Source organism: Delphinus delphis, chromosome 4 (genome assembly GCF_949987515.2).
Source record: "Delphinus delphis chromosome 4, mDelDel1.2, whole genome shotgun sequence".
Lineage (NCBI taxonomy): Eukaryota > Metazoa > Chordata > Mammalia > Artiodactyla > Delphinidae > Delphinus > Delphinus delphis.
Window position 1 is genome coordinate 91037385 of NC_082686.1, and position 21016 is coordinate 91058400.

At 36.2% G+C, this 21016-nt stretch overlaps 1 protein-coding gene across 3 annotated transcripts in view; it reads right to left on the minus strand.

Moving 5' to 3' along the window:
• NAALADL2 (N-acetylated alpha-linked acidic dipeptidase like 2) overlaps window positions 1-21016 on the minus strand; it is a 1063610-nt gene that overhangs the window by 413842 nt on the left and 628752 nt on the right. For 2 of the 3 annotated variants that reach the window (XM_060011116.1, XM_060011114.1), the window contains exons 6-7: window positions 20449-20487; window positions 16869-17012 (exon numbers count right to left, since the gene is read on the minus strand). In XM_060011116.1, the coding sequence (XP_059867099.1) occupies window positions 16869-17012; window positions 20449-20487 (183 nt within the window). The remainder of the gene's footprint in view (window positions 1-16868; window positions 17013-20448; window positions 20488-21016) is intronic. The other variant, XM_060011115.1, reaches the window with a different exon arrangement.

Below are 21016 nucleotides of genomic sequence, written 5' to 3' on the forward strand. Positions count from 1 at the left end.
AACAGATGAATGGATAAAGAAGACATGGTACATATATACAATGGAATATTATTCAGCCATTATAAAGAATGAAATAATGCCATTTGCAGTGACATGGATGGACCTGGAGATTATCATACTAAGTGAAGTATGTCAGACAGAGAAAGACAAATGTATGATATCACTTATATGTGGAATCTAAAAAAATATGATACAAATGAACTTATTTACAAAACAGAAACAGACTCACAGACTTAGAGAATGAACTTATGGTTACAAGAGTGGAAGGGTTGGAGAGGGGAAGGGATAGATTGAGAGTTTGGGATTGACATTTACAACACCGCTATATTTAAAATAAAATGCCTTTCCATGAAAAGAAAATTAGGATATGTGGAAAAGGCAAGATCATATAACTGATAAGCAAAGAAAACATAGATGATGAAAGTAGATCCATAGGTGACTGAGATATTGGAATTAGCAGACAAGGACTTTAAAATAACTATACTTGTTACCTGGGGGTGTAACTGGTGGGGGACTCCTAGGTGTGCTTGTTGTATTGTTTCTTGATCTGGGTGCTGGTTACATAAGTGTGCTCAACTGTGAAAAGTAAGTGGGCTCTACAATTATGATTTGTGTTGTTTTCTGAATATAAGTCACATTTAATAAATTTATTTATTTAAAAAAATGTTTTGGCTCCATTGGGTCTTTGTTGCTGTGTACAGGCTTTCTCTAATTGCAGTGAGTGGGGGCTACTCTTCATTGTGGTGTGCGGGTTTCTCATTGTGGTGGCAGGCTCTAGGCACACAGGCTCTAGAGTGCAGGGTCAGTAGTTGTGGCGCATGGGCTTAGCTGCTCTGCGGCATGTGGGATCTTCCTGGACCAGGGATCGAACCTGTGTCCCCTGCACTGGCAGGCGGACTCCTAACCACTGCGCCACCAAGGAAGTCCCTATAAGTCACATTTAAATGAAAACGTTTAAAAGCTAAAATTGTTTGACCTAATGAACAGTGGCTTAGTTCTGAAAGACCTCTGTCTATAAAGTACAATCTATTAAAAGCACAAAACCTGCAAAAAAAAAATTTTTTTAATGTGTGTAGTTTTAATTGAGATGTACTGTAAATGTAAAATACACACTGGATTTTGAAGACTTAGAATGAAAAAAGAATGTAAACTATTTCATTCCTATGTTTGCATATTGATGACAATATATTGATAATATTTTGGATACACTGAATTAAATAAAATATGTTATTAAAGTTAAAAAATAAATAAAATAAATAAGTTGGGTTAGGAAGTCCTGCCTGTGTCAGTTGGGGTGAAACACTGGTCATAAAGACGCTTAAGCAAACCTGAACTCTGGGCATTTATTTCTCTTTTCCAAATCCCAGGGATGGTGAAATTAAAACCTTAAGGGGATTGTCTTCTCCTTATAACATCAAATCTCTGAAAACTGGGGCTTCCTGGTGAACCAGCAGAAAATGATGGTGGTTTAGAATAGTTTCATTGTAACTGGAACACAATGACTCTCTCTCATTAAACAAACCCATGAAGATATAAACTGGGGCCTGACTTCAGGTCTGCCCTCCTATAAGTCACAAGAAGATGGCTAATTCCTCCAGGGCAACATGAACTCCCAAGCTAAAGTATCTAGATATCTGAGATCCACACTCTCATAAACGAAAGTTAACACAATGAACACATATAATACTCAAAGTAAACATATTAAAGCACACAATACATTAATTTAAAAATACGCATTATAACTAAACTCGCTAAAAGAAAAGGGACTGCATTAGTAATAAGAAACAGCCTGAAAACATTTTTTTAAAAAGAGGAAATAAGAGGTATGAAAAATAGAATAATTGAAAGAAATATACCAATAGGTAGGGAGAGTAGAGAGAGATGGTAAGGAATAGATAGATATAAATGAAAAATAAATTCAAGATATAGAAGATCAGATTCAGAATTTTTTCCAAGAAACCACAGAAAGGAACGAAAACATAAAATATAAACATACAAGTAAAAGACACAATGAATAGAAATGGGAGTTCTAGAAAGAACACCAGAAGGAGGAAAAACAAATGGAGGAGAGAAAATAGTTGAAGAAAATATTTATTTTTATTATTATCTTTCCAGAGAAGAGGAGAAGCATCTACATACTTTAGCACAAAATTTAAAGGCATGAAAGACAAAGAAAAAAATACTAAAAGTTCCCCAAGTCAAAAAGTAGACCGCTTACAGAAAAAACAAGAATCAGATTGGTACCTAGCATGTCAAAAACAACATAATACAAGAAGGTCATAAGTTAATGTTGTTAAAGAAATAAAAAATAGCAAGAGGAAATTTGAACCTAGAATGTTTGGCAACAAGGAAGTGAGGGCAATCTAGGCATCCATCCTTGGAGTAATGGATGTATCAAATAGAGTAAAGCTACTCTTTAAATATTCTATAGCACTTAGAAGAAATGAAGTAAATGTACCTTTGACAACATTGGTAAATATTAACTACAGACTGCTAAATGTAAAGAAAAAACTAAGAAAGAAATATACTGCTCAAGAATATTTATGTGAATTAAACATTCATGTACTCATAAACAATGTATGTTTTCTTCTTCTTCCTCTTCCCTTCCTTTCTCTTCATGAGTGAATCAGTCCTAAAGCCATTACACGGGTTGTCCAAGGTTAGCACCTCTGACAGTGGCAGTAGAAGATGATGCCACTGTGGCCCAGAGCAAGGGGTTGAAGACCATGTGAGGAAAGGAAGGCATCCAAATGGATTGGGGTAGTTTAGCACAGGGTATCAGGGTCCAAGCATGAGGAGGATATTGTGTATGTCTGTGTGTATGTAAGTCTGAATATGGAAAGGAAAGCAACTGTCAGGGGGAACAGTGTAATGAGAGAAGTCATTAAAGCTGACTAAGGTTATCCCCATTTAAGAGCTGAACAACACACAGTGTGGGAGCCTGAGTGGGGTGCATTTCAGGTAGGGAATAGGGAAAGCACTTGATATAGGGTAAATAGTCCATGTGTGACAGTGCCTGGCTTGGTTGTCAGAGCCATAATGGAGTGGGAAAGGCATTCTTGTAGAGGAAGAAGGAAAGGCATCAACTGTATACACTCAAGGGAACTGATTACTCAAGTATATATATTCAGAATAATGAGAAGCAGATTTCTCACTCTCAGAGATGGGATTTACAAACATGAAAGGAGAAAAACACTAGGTATTGATATGTACTGATGGTTTTTCAGATAGAGAGATAGATATAGATGTAAATCTATGTGTGTATATATATATATTCATACATGTTTATATCAAAATATAATATCAAAATATATATTTTCCTATCTTTGTTTACTAAGAGGTACTGAAAAAAGCAACACTCCAATAGCAATGAGCACATCTAGAATCCACATCTTGTTTACTAGACAGCACTCTCCACTCAAAGGAACTAGGGATCATTTAGGAAAAAGCTGGTAACAGGGTTGGGGTGGGGAAATACAACATGATTTGGTACACCTTGCTGTGTCAAAAACCAAGGAAATACACAAAGAATTCTGAGGAAACATCAAAGGACACAGAATCCAGGTAGAAACTGCTGTTACTGGCTGACCTAGGAAAACTTGAGTATCAAAATAAAAATAGGATTGAATAATAATCCATTGAATAAATTAGGAATATAAATCTTCATTATGTAATACATTGATACTGTATTTATAAGTAAAGAAACATACAAACAAACAAGAAAAAGAAAATTCTTCTTTACAGCAAAATGCCGATTAATAAAAGTAGAGAGGATGATGGACTTAGAAGGTCACCGTTGGCATCATCTTGGAAATAATTACTTGAGCAAAAAAAACATCAGTGAACATTGAAACTACTGGGTGAAGGTAGAAATGGTGGGGGTAAGACGTTTGCATAACTTCAAATGCTATTGTTTATAAAAAAAAGAATAGAGAGTAACTTTAATGAGGTCTGGTGGACACCACCTTAATCAAGTGGTCAAAGTTAGCTTTACCAGTAATGGAACAAATTAATATTAGCAATCAGAAAACATTCTCACTTCCATAATACTGCTGCCAAGGGTTCAGAGACTGAATTTATTCATGAGAAACATCAGGTAAACCCAAACTGGGGAACATTCTGAAGATAACTGGCATGTAAGTTTTAAAAGGATGAAGCAGGGCTTCCCTTGTGGCGCGGTGGTTGGGAGTCTGCCTGCCGATGCAGGGGACGCGGGTTCGTGCCCCCGTCTGGGAGGATCCCTCATGCCGCAGAGCGGCTGGGCCCGTGAGCCATGGCCGCTGAGCCTGCGCGTACGGAGCCTGTGCTCCGCAACGGGAGAGGCCACGGCAGTGATAAGCCCGCGTACCGCAGAAAAAAAAAAAAAGGATAAAGCAATGAAAGTAAAAAAAAAAAAAAAAAGCTAGAAACTGTTCCAGTTTGAAGGAAATTTGAGACCTGATAACTCGAAACACATGATCCTAGTTTAGATCTATTTATTATTTAGGACATTATTGGGACAATTGGCAAAAGGTGAATGGGGGCTACTTAGTGCATGGTAGAAATGTATCCAAGTTTAATTCCTGTTTGTAACGGTCCTGCTGTTTGTGCAAGAGAATGTCACTGTTTGCGGGAGAATTCAGATGCAACTGTTTATCATGTCTGTAGCCTACACTTGGGTAGCTGAGGAAGAAATTTCTTTGTGCTATTCTTGCAACTTTTCTGTAAGCGTGAATGTATTCCGAAATAATAAAAATACTTCTGAAATTAGAAAACCCTGGGGAACCTTTAGATGCAGTTTATTATTCGAAAAGTCGGTGCATGTGTATGTGTGTATATATTCTTACTTTAAGATAACATTTCCAGCTCACATTTACCAAATGTTTTCTGTCTTTCATGTTCCATAGCCGGATGGAAGCTTTAAATTTTATATGTGAAGTTCAAAAGATTTCAAGATGACAAAAATGTGTTCCACTCAGAGAACATTTGTATTCAAATAGGGTGAGGCGTGTCAGAGCTAAGAGACATAAAAGCAGCTGCCTCTCTCCAGTCCTTAATTTCATCATGTGCAGAAATTATATTCCAGTGATAATTCTGTCTTGCATTTTTGTTGCTATCATGAAGGATCAACTGATTCTCAGTCATCTTCTTCCCCAATAGCTAACAAAGCTTCATCTCCACCTGCACTGTAAGCTTACCCAGTATCTAGGAAAAATTCCAACCTTCTTTAGAGAGATTTGAGGACTAACAATTGCTGCTAATTCTTGAGTCCCAGCTGCAATAATTAAGCATTTGTTGCTTTCCTGACTTCAGAATAGAACTTCTAGGACTGGGACTCTGAATTATTTTTTCAATTTTATTGCACCCCAGGGACAGGAATCTGCTCTAGAATCACAGTTTTGATGACTGGCCTTTTGTAGTCTGCTCACATCTTTCCTAAATGCCAACTGCTTGCCTAACTATCTGAGTATAAAATTTCTGGATTATATATCGTCATAATTTTTATAGCTTTCTGGGTACTCCATTTTTCCACATGGGATCTCCCTATTGCCAAAGGTGTTTCTGAACAAACACTGGTGACTGGACATCATATGTTCTAGACTAAGGGTCTTATTTTCTTATTTTAAATATTTAGCAATTGATACACCATACACTAACCAATCAGAATGGATTGGCAGCAAATAACTAAAATGTCCACAGCAATGTATACAAACAGATATCAGACCTGCCCCAGACACCATGTTCTTCTTGCCATACTGGAATTTTCTCAGAAATTACATTTTACTATATCCTCCAGTGAATTTAACCTTATGCAAGGAGGTAATTCTAGTCTTAAGACCCAACTCTGTCCACTATGCCCCACTTCACCTGAATCAATGGGGCATGCCCTACCATGTCCTGGATACTGACAAAAACATCAGCTACAAGAAAATGTCCTTACAAAATTTTATCCTCTAATTACATAATGAGTTTTCTATTATAAACCTTAAGAATTAAATGCAAGTTTACAGGAAATACAAGGATTAGAAGAATTAGTTGAATAAAAATCACAAGAAGCATCCTACAAATCTAGACAATAAGACACATGCAGGACCACTGACTTGGTCCCACAGACAAGTGAGTGTCAAAAGAGGAAAAGAGGATCATACTGCATTAGAAGAAATACAATTTTTAGGCCTCAACTGGATATTGGTTTGGATAAACCCACTGTACAAGACTACAGTGATTACTAAAATTTAATACAGTCTGTGTATTAAAAATGATTGTTTACTCTCATGAAAAAGTGGCAATAATTAAACAATTTTCAAAATAATATGTATAGTATGATCTCATTTTGGCTATATATATACATTTATATCTAAATCTATAGGAATTTATATCAAGGTGTTCAAAGCAGTAATTACTGGGTGTAAAAAATGTGTTCTAGACTGAATTGTGTCCCTTAAAATTCATATGTTGAAGCCCTCAACTCCAGTCTGGCTCTATTTGAAGACAGGGCCTTTAAGAAGGTAATTAAAGTTAAAAGAGATCTTAAGAATGGTACTCTAATCTGATAGGACTGGTGGCCTTATAAAAAGAGGGACAGACAGAAGAGATCTGTTACTCTCTCTGTGTGTACATAGTGAAAAGGCCATGTGAGGACTTGGAGAGAAGGCAGTCGTCTGTAAGCCAGGAAGAGAGCTCTCACCAGAAGGCTAATTTTCTGGCACTTTGAGTCTCACACTTCTCAGCTCCAGAATTGTGAGAAAATAAATGTCTGTTGTCTAATGCATCCAGTCTGTGGTAACTTACTATGGAAGCCTAAAATGACTAACACAGAATGTATTGATTTATTTTCATATTTTTGCTTATCTCTTTTCTAACTCAATGTGTAGTAACCATTTTTGTAATAACAGAAATTACATTTTAAAAAAAGTAAAAATATGCATGCATATTCCCTAAATATGCTGTAGTACTGTAAAATTTTGGTTCTGAAAAAGTGAGACAAGCAAAGAGATTCTGAACAAAAACCATATGCTTGGTCAGTTTTACCACATACTTTCCGGCAATAGTCGCTAACCCCTCTTTAGTGAACACATATACACAGAAAAATCCACGTGTGCATGTACTCTTGGGAGCTTGCATGTATTTGGAAAAAACATTTAAAATTTAACTAAATATTATTCTTTAAAACTAGTAAAATTATCTAAATAGGAAGATATTTTGAGGAGTGTGAACCTGAGAACAAAAATAGCTTCTACCTTCTTTGTATCCCTTATAAGAGTGTATCGACAGTAACACAATAATAGTGGGGGACTTTAACGCCTCACTTACACAAATGGACAGATCAACCAAACAGAAAATTAATAAGGAAACACAAGTTTTAAATGACAGAGTAGACAAGAGAGATTTAATTGATATTTATAGGACATTCCATCCAAAAACAGCAGATTACACTTTCTTCTCAAGTGCACATGGAGCACTGTCCAGGATAGATCACATCTTGGGTCACAAAACAAGCCTCAGTAAATTTAAGAAAATTGAAATCATATCGAGCATCTTTTCTGACCACAATGCTATGACATTAGAAATCAATTACAGGGAAAAAACGTAAAAAACACAAACATATGGAGGCTAAACAATATGTTACTAAATACCCAAGAGATAACTGAAGAAATCAAAGAGGAAAACAAAAAATACGTAGAGACAAATGACAATGAACAAATGATGATCCAAAACCTATGGGATGCAGCAAAAGTAGTTCTAAGAGGGAAGTTTATAGAAACACAATCTTACCTCAAGAAACAAGAAATATCTCAAATAATCTAACCTTATACCTAAAGGAACTAGAGAATGAAGAACAAACAAAACCCAAAGTTAGGAGAAGGAAAGAAATCATAAAGATCAGAGCAGAAATAAATGAAATAGAAACAAATAAAACAAAAGCAAAGATCAATAAAACTAAAAGCTGGTTCTTTGAGAAGATAAACAAAATTGATAAACCATTAGCCAGACTCATCAAGAAGAAGAGGGAGAGGACTCAAATCAATAAAATTAGAAATGAAAAAGGAGAAGTTACAACAGACACCACAGAAATACAAACCATCCTAAGAGACTACTACAAGCAACTCTATGCCAATGAAATGGACAACCTGGAAGAAATGGACAAATTCTTAAAAAGGTATAACCTTCCAAGACTGAACCAGGAAGAAATAGAAAATATGAACAGACTAATCACAAGTAATGAAATTGAAACTGTGATGAAAAATCTTCCAACAAACAAAAGTTCAGGACCAGAAAGCTCCACAGGTGAATTCTATCAAACATTTAGAGAAGAGCTAACACCCATCCTTCTCAAAATCTTCCAAAAAACTGCAGAGGAAGGAACACTCCCAAACTCATTCAATGAGGCCACCATCACCCTGATACCAAAAAGAGACAAAGATACTACAAAAAAAGAAAATTACAGACCAATATCACTGATGCATATAGATGCAAAAATCCTCAACAAAATACTAGCAAACAGAATCCAACAACACATTAAAAGGATCATACACCATGATCAAGTGGGATTTATCCCAGGGATGCAAGTATTCTTCAATATACGCAAATCAATCAATGTGATACACCATATTAACATACTGAAGAATAAAAACCATATGATCATCTTAATAGATGCAGAAAAAGCTTTTGACAATATTCAACACCGATTTATGATAAAAACTCTCCAGAAAGTGGGCATAGAGGGAACCTACCTCAACATAATAAAGGCCATATATGACAAACCCACAGCAAACATCATTCTCAATGGTGAAAAACTGATAGCACTTCCTCCAAAATCAGGAACAAGACAAGGTTGCTCACTCTCACCACTCTTATTCAACATAGTTTTGGAAGTCCTAGCCATGGTAATCAGAGAAGAAAAAAAAATAAAAGGAATACAAATTGGAAAAGAAGTAAAACTGTAACTGTTTGCAGATGACATGATACTATACATAGAGAATCCTAAAGATGCCACCAGAAAACTACTAGAGCTAATCAATGAATTTGGTAAAGTTGCAGGACACAAAATTAATGCACAGAAATCTTTTGCATTCCTATGCACTAATGATGAAAATTGGAAAGAAAAATTAAGGATACACTCCCATTTACCATTGTACAAAAAGAATAAAATACCTAGCAATAAACCTACCTAGGGAGACAAAAGAACTGTATGCAGAAAACTATAAAACACTGATGAAAGAAATTAAAGATGATACCAACAGATGGAGAGATATACCATGTTCTTGGATTGGAAGAAACAACATTGTGAAAATGGCGATACTACCCAAAGCAATCTACAGATTCAGTGCAATCCCTATCAAATTACTAATGGCATTTCTTACAGAACTAGAACAAAAAATCTTAAAATTTGTATGGAGACACAAAAGATCCTGAATAGCCAAAGCAGTCTTGAGGGAAAAGAATGGAACTGGAGGATTCAGACTTCCTGACTTCAGACTATACTACAAAGCTACAGTAATCAAGACAATATGGTACTGCCACAAAAACAGAAATATAGATCAATGGAACAGGATAGAAAGCCCAGAGATAAACCCACACACCTATGGTCACCTAATCTATGACAAAGGAGACAAGGATATACAATGGAGAAAAGACAGCCTCTTCAATAAGTGGTGCTAGTAAAACTTGACAGGTATGTGTAAAAGAATGAAATTAGAACACTCCCTAGCTCCAGACACAAAAATAAACTCAAAATGGATTACAGACCTAAATATAAGACCAGACACTATAAAACTCTTAGAGGAAAACATAGGCAGAACACTCTTTGAGATAAATCACAGCAAGATTTTTTTGATCCACCTCCTAGAGTAATGGAAATAAAAACAAAAATATACAAATGGGACCTAATGAAACTTAAAAGGTTTTGCATAGCAAAGGAAACCATAAACAAGACAAAAAGACAACCCTCAGAATGGGAGAAAATATTTGCAAATGAATCAACGGACAAAGGATTAATCTCTAAAATATATAAACAGCTCATGCAGCTCAATATTAAAAAAACAAACAACCCAATCCAAAAATGGGCAGAAGCCCTAAATAGCCATTTCTCCAAAGAAGACATACAGATGGCCAAGAAGCACATGAAAAGCTGCTCAACATCATTAATGATTAGAGAAATGCAAATGAAAACTACAATGAGGTATCACTTCTCACCAGTTAGAATGGGCATCATCAGAAAATCTACAAACAACAAATGCTGGAGAGTGTGTGGAGAAAAGGGAACCCTCTTGCACTGTTGGTGGGAATGGAAATTGATACAGCCACTATGGAGGACAGTATGGAGGTTCCTTAAAGAACTAAAAATAGAATTACCACATGACCCAGTGATCCCACTACTGGGCATATACCTAGAGAAAACCATAATTCAAAAAGACACATGCACCCGAGTGTTCATTGCAGCACTATTTACAATAGCCAGGTCATGGAAGCAACCTAAATGTCCATCGACAGATGAATGGATAAAGAAGAGGTGGTACATATATACAATGGAATATTACTCAGCCATAAAAAGGAATGAAATTGGGTCATTTGTTGAGACGTGGATGGATCTAGAGACTGTCATACACAGTGAAGTAAGTCAGAAAGAGAAAAATATCGTACATTAACGCATATATGTGGAACCTAGAAAAATGGTATAGATGAACTGGTTTGCAGGGCAGAAATTGAGATTCAGATGTGGAGTACAAACGTATGGACACCAAAGGGGGAAGCGGTGGGGGGTGGAGGTGGGGGTGTGATGAATTAGGAGATTGGGATTGATATGTATACACTAATATGTTTAAAATGTATAACTAATAAAAACCTGCTGTATAAAAAAAAAAAGAAAAAAAGAGTGAAAATTAACACACTTTTATACATCTTTCTACCCAGTCTACATATCACAAATCATCCAATTAGTCAGCAGACTAACCATCTGTAACACTATCTGTGCTGCATATTTTCCATTTGTCCATCCAGATCTATCTTCACCCTTTACCCAGCTCTCTGCCCCAGGAGTCTCACCTTTGTGGCGTACATATACCTGGCTCCTTTACACTTGGCTTCAAGTTGATTTTAGCAAATGGAAGGCATCAACAAGTGATCAGCAAATTGGATAAGAGAAAGATTTTTAATTTTCCATCACCCTTTCTGTCTGGTCACTTGCGAAAAATATAAGCGTAAATACATTAGTAATCACATTAAATGGATTAGATGCTCCAATTAAAAGACGATCAGATTGTAGGTAAAATGAAAATTATTTGTTATCAAGAGGACATGTTAAAATATAAAGATACAGAAAGGTTGAAAGTAGAAAAAAAGATATAGCATAAAGACACTAACCAAAAAAAGAAAAAGAAAAAGCTAATGTAGTTAAATTAGAATCAGGTGAAATCAAATTTAAAACATGCATTATAAAGATCACTTCATCTGATAAGTGTTTCAACTAACCAGGAAGATTTGATATATTTGAATTTATAAACATCTAAGAAATGATCTCAAAATATATAAATCAAAAACTGATAGAACTACAAGATAAAATAAACAAATAGATACTTATAGTAGGAGATTTTAGCAGTAAAAATAAGATACAGAATATTTGAATGACCTGACTAAGGTACTTGGTCTAAATGGATACATATAAAACTCTATACCTGACAACTACACAGTACACATTCTTTTCAAATTCTCATGGGACACTAATCAAATCCTGGGCTGTAAAGAAAACCTGAAAGAATTGAAATCATACAGAAATAAAGCAGAAACAATACATTCTAATGAAAATCCAAGTTGTTTATCTCTTCCTCAGAAGAGTATGATATCCCGATACCAAATAGCATATAACTTCCAAAAGCATAGCAGAGAGTCAGGGTACCTGCAACTGGAGTAGAACTCCAAAGGGCTCTTTATGGAGGAGATGGCACTTGCACAGAGCTTTAGAGTATACTGGGGTTTTACAACTTGCAAGACATATTTGGATAATACTAAATAGAATTGTAGCTACATGAAGGGAATAGCAAGATATAGAACCAGAAAGGCATTCAGGAATCTCTGGCAGTTTCTAGGATAGTAAATGACAATGGTCACCCATTATGAAAAAATGATCCTCAAAATATAAAGATAAGGCATTGCTCTGATAGATTTATACATAAACTACGAAATTTAGTTGGAGCTTCTATAATTTGGAAAGAGTACAGATACTTAAGAAACAATGTGATAAGAATGTAAGAAACTGTAAAAAATTGCTGAGAAACATTAAAAATTGGAAAGTACTTGTTAAAGTAATTTTGCTTCAGAGTGTGTATTTCAGATTGTCTCTAGGTCTTCCAGCAAACAAACAAACAAAACTCTAGACTGGATCTAAGCTGAATCATTTCCTAAAATCAAAACCGTCAAGACAGAAAACTGGAAACCTGAGAAGTTCTGGTGAATGACATCTGTGTCACCCTACGTAAATCCAACCTGTACTCCCCGGGAAACAGAGAATTGACTGTACTTTCTGTGGACTTTGGATAATAGGTTTCCCACCTGCGTTCACTCTGTTTAAGACCCTTGATGAACAGACCTTCAAAGTGATTTCTAAAGTTTTTTTTCCCTTTTGTCTGAGGACTGCAGACTGGCAGCTCATGAAGGCTGATCTTTACTTCTACAGAGTACTCTGTTATCGGCTTCCTGCTCAGACTCCTAGGTTCACTGTGCAACTGGCTGCTTGAAGAGCCATAAAATTGGGGTGTCATCAGTGCCATTTAGTGATTCCTAACAACTAGCTTGCATCTGTCAGAAGATCTATCAGTCTTTCCTACAGCAGTCTAGCTCACTGATTTTTTTTTTTTTAAGAGTGGCCATCATATCTACATGAATGCTATATAGAAGTTATCTGAGTACATTACATTTTTCCTTGTGTTCTTCTGGATATTTCCCTCCATGTTGATGGCTAGAAGTTATTAAAGCTCACCCTACTCTAAAACAAGTCTTCAATTCTCTGACTTTTTAAAAAATCTACTGGGGAATTCTCTTTTACAAAGCCTCTAAAAGCCAAGCCACAGCATATCACATCCATACCACTCCATTATCTACTTAAGACACACACACACACACACACACAAACGTATATCTCAAGACATTCTTTTAACAGAATAGCACAATGTACTCTTGGATCTTTTCACATACAGCAACACTGAGTCTACTCTGAACAGGATGGTTAGTCTCATATGTAACAAAAAGCAATGCTGGACTTAACCTGTACTAACATTTCTTGTTAGTGGATATTTCCTTAAAAGCTAATATGTATTATTTGCCAAAAATTTTTTAGAATAACCACACTTTGTAGATAATATGTTCAATACTTCTTTTTACATTTCTGTTCAAAAAATGAAAATAATGCATACTTTCAAGTGGCTGTTAACAAATTAGATATATAGATCTTCAAAATTCATTTGAAATATGTGAAAATTATAAAAATTATCAGAGAACATTATCTTACTCTGATGAAAATAATTTTGAACAAAGAACATATATAATTGTGAATAGGGAAATAGTAGTGTTATATAGCTACGTATATATATAACCATTTGAAGATATACGACCCAAATTTACTTATGTGAAAACTTATCACTAATGACACTAAATTTTATGCATCATAGTAAGTCACTTTTTTCTATGTATCAAAAGCAATTCAAGCGTATTAAAATATTTCATTAAGCACAATTCATTAATATTTTTCACCCTAAATTACATTAACAGGTTTTATACTTTCTCATCTCATTTTTTTCACTATAGTCATGGTTTTTAACAACAAGCTCAGACTGATATCTGAAAATTCACATTTCCATGTATTGATTGACTCTCAAGGACAAAGACTGACAATATATAATCAATGGGTAAGACCTACAAAAGTCATGGAAAATTAAATGGTGTCAATATCCAATTATCTAATCAATGCAACAAATCTCTACATATTGGGGCAAGAAACTTTTCTCCTGCTTCCTTTTCTATTCCTCATACAATTTTCTTAGTTCTTCCAGGACTTGCCCTACAAATACCATCCTCTTCACTTCACTTAGCTGAGTCTATTTCATGCATACAGATATTTAATTATTTTGTTTAGTGTGGTTTTACAGTATCAATTTTGTAGCTTTTGTTTAGAAGTAACTGAAAATCGAACATAAGTTAACAAAAAAAAGAAAGGAAATGTACTGCCTCATATATATGGCTAATTCAGTAGATTTGGCTTTTAGACAAGGCTTTATTTAGGCATCAAATGATGTGGACAAGAGTCAGTCTCACTCTCACACTCACTCTCTCCACATTATTCACCTACCCCTTCCTTGTGTTGGTTCCATTTTCAGGTATTATACTCTCAAGGTCCCAGAAAGGCTATTGAAAGATCCCAGCACTATATGCTTTCTTGTTCAGCTCTACTGTTAAAGTTAGCCATTATTCAAAGTCCAGAAGTTGAGTCATGTCTCTGTTTGGCCAAACTTACATCATCCTTGAACCAACCATCATCCCACCGTTGATGTGATATGCTGACAGACTCAAGCCAATCAGGATCTACTTCTACAACTTAAGATATGGTCAAACCTACTCATACTATATTGCTAGGAAATGTTGGCAACAGTTCAAAAAGGGGAAGGGGCAAATGGATGCTGAAAAAGAAAGCATGGCAGGCAAACTCTACCACATTGCTGTCTGGACTCTAGAGAATTCTGTTTAAGTGTATATAAAGGGTTAAATGAGCAAGATAAATAATTAGTTGATTTGCACACGTATTTTTAATGCACTCCTGTCCAAACTTTTGAGTGAAGATTTTCCTACATTGAAACTCAAGACTATACTTATAAAATACAAGTCAGATGTAATTACAATAAGCTTTATGTTACTTTTTTAAATCCGTAAACTACAAGTGTTGCTCTTATTGCTCAAAAACATAGCACATCATTCTGTATCCTTTTCATGTCCCACCCCGATACAGATCATAGTGAGGAACTAACGTATTTATGTGTTTCTCAGAAAACTTAAAAGTTAATTATCTTGGATGTATCATGAGTACTGTTGTCTAAAACATTGGGGTTAAGGGTCATTTATCCTACATTTAAGATCAGTTTAAATGTAATAACTCACTGAGACTGCTCAGTAGGTATTTGGGAAATCAAAAGGTAATATTCCATAGTAAAGAAATGATGAAAGAAGGATCCATTACAATGTGAAATATCTTGATTGAAATATATCTCTGTCTGAAAATTTCTAAAACCAATAATAATCACCACACCCATGAGGAAAACTTGATATGGCATAACTGCTTAGAAAGCAGGCCTAGGTTTTTCCTTCTTTAACAATGGAGTTACAAACAGGTTTCAGAGTATATCTCAATTTTTCCTCTAAACTTCATACATGTTGCTAACTTAGCGCAGAGAGAGATATAGCTGGAGAATGCCATTTTGCTTCGTTGTGCTCTTATTATGCAGACATTTAACATATTTGGGGGAAATTGATCCAGTTATTTGATAAGGAAGATACTTGCTAACATAACATTTTACAGTATAGAAAAGTACTCACTTAAACGTCCTAATTTGATTCTCAGAACAACGTAAGATACTAGAAGGTGAGATATCCTTCCGTAGACACAGACACAGAAAGCTTCCCGCAGGGAGGTGACATATGAGCAGTCATGGAGCTGACATGGACTGTCAGCTCACTGAGGGCAGGACAGTGGCTGAACATATTAGGGGCTGTAAATGTTTATTGAATAAATCAATCAGTTAATTAAATCTGGACTTAAATCTGGTCTTTTCAATGTTCAGTGCTTTTCTTACAAGTAAACTATTATTATAGTGTTATTTACATATTTTAACAAATAGATCTCATTATAAAATTGTGGGGCTCAGGAATAGAAGACAGAAAAAACTAAGCAAAACAAAAATCTCCTCAAGAGCTTCTTTCCTGCTTTGAGGACATAGGCTTAACCCTGTTTTCTATAGTTCCCACTATGTTCAATCAGTTGAGGCTCTCAAGATACAGAACTTTGAAAAGCCTATGTCTCTAACAAAGGGCAATTCTGAATGTACTCAGGTTTTTTTTTTTTTTTTTAGGCTTTTTCAAAACATATTTTTTATGCTTTTGTTGTCAGGAGAAAACAGATGAGATAAAACATGGTAGTTGAGCCTTTGGGTCTGGACACAAAAACAGAGCCCTCAAGTTGACTTTCACAGCGACTTGATAGAAATTTAACAATATGTAAAGAGAGTCTCTTCTTTAGAGGTCTAATGCTGAGGCTGGAGGTAGAAATAAGACACAGCCCCTGATTTTCACCCTACCACAGTAGCTGAATGAGTTGAGTTTTATCCTATGTGGTCCAACAAGGCCTGACAAACTGCACTGCAGTACAAGAAGCGTCTCTCGGGCAATGATGCGTAAAGACAGAGGGATTTTTTAGTCAACAGCAGGAATTAGGCTTTAATGCTTTCAACTAAAAGACTTCATACGCCAGATAGCTGACTGCTATCCACTGAATCTTGGCAGGCAACAAGACTGCTGAAGCTTAAACTGAGAAGCTGTGTTAAGCAGATTTTCATGAATGTACAAAATGCTTTATTTGTAAAGCTGCTTTTCTTTGTTACAGCTCAAAATGCTTTTTCTTCTTTTTTTAATCTCTCAGCTTGGTCAACTCTCAGTCTTTATCAAAAGTACTTTCAAAAATGTCGTTTTAAGAGCCAGAGAAGAGAAATAAATGCTCACATCAACAAAAATATATATTTGGTTCTTTTTTAAAAAAGAATAATCCAAAAAATGTCAATCAAAAGACATTAATAATGATCATGGGAGTTATAAAAACTAGAAGACACACAGAAAGACATTAAGTACTTTACCATTATTTGGAAGTTCTAGAGGGCTACAGGCACTGTGTGTGATTCTATCTTTCGGTGAAGAGATGAGTTTTGCAACGAGAGATGCTGAGATGGGCTGCACTAGTAGAGAGGTGAGGTTTGATCGGTTTTGTCTAAAGCTTCCATCTGTATTCAAAAGAGAAAGAAAGAGAATCCTTAGTAAACAGAAGTTAAAAACACTTGAAGAGCAGGTTTTTCTGTAATACGTCTTTAAATGATGAGTGGTAAGTTTATTTCAGCTTGTTTGTTTATTCCTTGGTTATACTCTGTCTACTTATTAAAAATGATTTGAGATACTTCATAATAAAAATTCAGTCCAAATACTATTAAGTATCCTAGTCAATTATGGCAGATCGTACACAGGCATTTACTTCCATTCTCCACTGAAATGACAACAAAGAGATAAAAAGCATCAACCCACAGGGGCCAAGAGAATAGGAGACACATTAGCAATAAGATTCTATCGATAGAAGCATGAAAGCAGATGGATAAGTGTCAACTGATATGACAGACCAAGGAGACCAAAACCTAAGCCAGCAGAGGGAGGAAGCTGAAAAGCAATGCAGTTTGTACCACAGAACCCAGAAACTCTTGAGAACTGATAACACCAGCTACCTATTAAAATAGGGGTAATGGAGGGGCTGGAAACAGGATAGTTTGATGAAATTTGGATTGTGAGGGGAGGTCTCTCCTCCCGAACCCCTCACTCACCCAGTCAACATGAACAGTGCCCGGTCCTCCCTCCCTCCAGCAGAGATTGAAAGTGGGACACTGAACAGCGAGACACCAGACACAGGGAAGGGTGACTCACACTTTAAATGGGATGGTATTATGATTGCTGAGACCCTTCAGATGCCTTACTCTTGTGGTGCCCAGAATCCTTCCTTCCAGGTTGGGCACTAGATAATTCACTTGTGGTAAATAGGACCAGGGCGATGGAGAATATAGAAAAATACTGAAAATCTGGAAGTCTACCAATAAAATAACTCCCTCAAGACATCCTACATTGACACTTAGCAGTCAATACATCTCACCACATACAGAACTTCAAATGAACTTATGCTGCCATTCTTAAGTCAGAGCTCTCAGCTAAGGCCAAACCTAGAAAGGCACAAGAGCAGCAGACCTAGTGAGGATAAGAAGAGGACGTCAGGAAGGGGGTCACCAGGAAAACAAAAATCATGGGAATACCAGATGCGTCTTAATGTTCTGAGAACATATTCACAGCAAGATCAGAGAATTAGCATTTGAAGAGGTTCGAGATATACAGAAGAATGAAAAATCTATAAAATGAGACAACTATTAGTTTCAAAGGGAGCAAAAATTTTCTCGAGAAAAATGCAGTCATCGTACATTGTGAAAAATATTCACACAGAGTAATATAAATAATGACTTTTTAATACAAAAATGGATATAATTCTTTAGGAAAAAAGAGAAAAGGGCAAATGTCAGGGATGAAGGTACATGGAAACTTATGAAGGAAAATTAAATCTTTATCTTCCATAGTGGTAAGTCAATATAATAAATACAACTGAAAAATGTATTCAGCTCTTAAACATACTATTGGGAGGCACAGACGTAAATATGAAAAGTAGGTAACAACTAAAAATGTTGAAAGCAATTAAGTGCTTGCCTTTGGGACAGACAAAGGGGAGAGAAACACAGGGAAGGATGGGAGAGAAAAGGTGACACACTTTTATAAATGAAGCTTTATAGAAATATCTATTTATATTCATCTATAACTTTGAAAAAATAAAAATTAAATGAAAATGAGAGAAAAAACTATGGTAACACAAGAGAAAAATTACACAAGTACTCTGAGTAAAGAGATTGGAGAGAATAAATTCTGCATAAGGAAAGAACTAAAAAATATATGCTTATTCGGTTTATATATTCATACTGACTCAGAAAAAGAAATACACAATGGAATGACTATCAGGCAGCCAATAATGCTTGAGAATACAGAGCTATATTTTTCAGACCTTTATTAGGGAAAATAATTGCCACAGGTTTTCTCAGAATTTAATTTGGTAGAACTGCGTGGGGGTGCAGATCTCTACAATACTGGTATACAGGCTCCAGGAGAAAGATTATAAATGAGAAAATATGTTACGGAAGCATTTCCTTAATTTATCATCAGGAAAACCACAAGGCTAAAATGTGGTATTTAGCTTGGGCCTATGGCAATCACAGAAGTCATGGCTTTGAAGAAAAAGTAATGAGATTTAAGCTTAGGATCGTTTTTGTCGTATAAACACAGAGCTGGTCTCATAATTTAGTAGCCCTTTTAATATGGATATACAACTGTGCATTTTGACCATAGCATAGTTCATTTGACCCTAGTGTAGTTCATAACCATTTTCGTGTCATAGTACTGAGACTGGCTATATAATTTGCAAGACCCAGAGCAAAATGACAATGTGGGGCCTCTTGTTCAAACAGTGGGAAGGATTTCAATACGGCAACAGCAGGGAAATGAAGCAGGTGTGGGCGCTTTTGAGAGCAGATTGCACACCCGTGAATCGGGCCCTGCATGGTTCACACAGAAGATGCTAGCAGCCGTGCAGCCAGCTGAGGTCAACTGAAAGGGACTTTCAGACCACAAGGAAGCTGCTGTCCTGAGTTGCTGTTTCTCCAGGATGCACCTGGGGCCATGGTGATTAATATCTCAAGGCACAGACATTATACCTCACTCAGCGTGCCAGCTGGGAGGTCCTGATACAGCCATCTCACTATGGTTCTCCCAGCATGTATTTTCTCCCTCAGCCATTACCTTTGAAATTTATAGTGTACACAGGACAATGAGATAGTATTTATGAGAAATGTACAGTCTGTTATTTTGCAGTTTTCATGGATGTTAGGTGCTAACATGCTGCCAACACAAAATGAAACGTCTTAAATGCTGCATGACTTCACCACTCTTCAGTTCAGATACTGAACTTGCCAATCAAGGCCCTTCACCATCTCAGACCTTATATTTCCAACATTATTTCCTACCATTCCTCTCCATATATCTTATGCTAAAACTTAAGCTATCCCCCTACATATTCTGTGATTTAAACCTCCATGTTTTTACGTAACCCATTCCTTCCACTTTACTTGCTCTTCTCATGTATCTCACGTCTGAACTATGCATTTCCTTTAAAGCCCAACTCATTTTCCACAAGAAACTTTCTCTGACACCTTCAGCTCTATGTGATATATCTGCACCTTTTTTTTCAGTGCTTGCCGTTACTAATTAACATTATCGCTATGTAAAAACATTTTGGTTTCCCCTCTAAACTCCTTAAAGAAAAGGACCAAGTCTTCTACATCATTGCATGACACACAATGCTCAGCACGTTGCCAGGATCATAACAGGAGCTCCATAATTAATGGGAGGAAGGAAGGAAGGAAGGAAGGAAGGAAGGAAGGAAGGAAGGAAAAGAAAAAGAAAACAAAGAAAGAAAGAAAAGAAAGAAAGAAAGAAAGGAAAGAAAAGAAAAGAGAGGAAAGGGAGAGAGGGAGGGAGGGAAGATGGATGAACAATTTCTTGAAAAATAGTTTAACGTCTCTGTCTTACCAGTTTTCTGAATGCCTAGAAAATGGAGCAGGGGTACAACTGAAAAAAAATTAGAATTCTATTAATTCTATGCTTGTTGAACATTAGTGCTTTCTCCCCAGCTAACTACTCTCAAAACCTTCAAAACCCATTCATCCCGGGCTTCCCTGGTGGCACAGTGGTTGAGAGTCCGCCTGCCGATGCAGGGGACACGGGTTCGTGCCCCAGTCTGGGAAGATCCCACATGCCGCGGAGCGGCTGGGCCTGTGAGCCATGGCCGCTGAGCCTGCGCGTCCGGAGCCTGTGCTCCGCAACGGGAGAGGCCACAGCAGTGAGACGCCCGTGTACCGCAAAAAAAAAAAAAAAAAAAAAAAAACATTCATCCCAATCAACTCACTAATTAACTTTGCTCTAAAATTACCTTTGTCTGGGTAAAAAAAGGTATATAAATAGAATTATCTTTGAGATATAGTTAAAGTTAATAAAAAAATCAATAACTTTATTCTTTTTTTTTCCTCCACAATGCCCTATTAAGCGTCTGAAACAATGCATTTAAAAGTTAAATGTGAGTGAACCCTAAACAGTAATT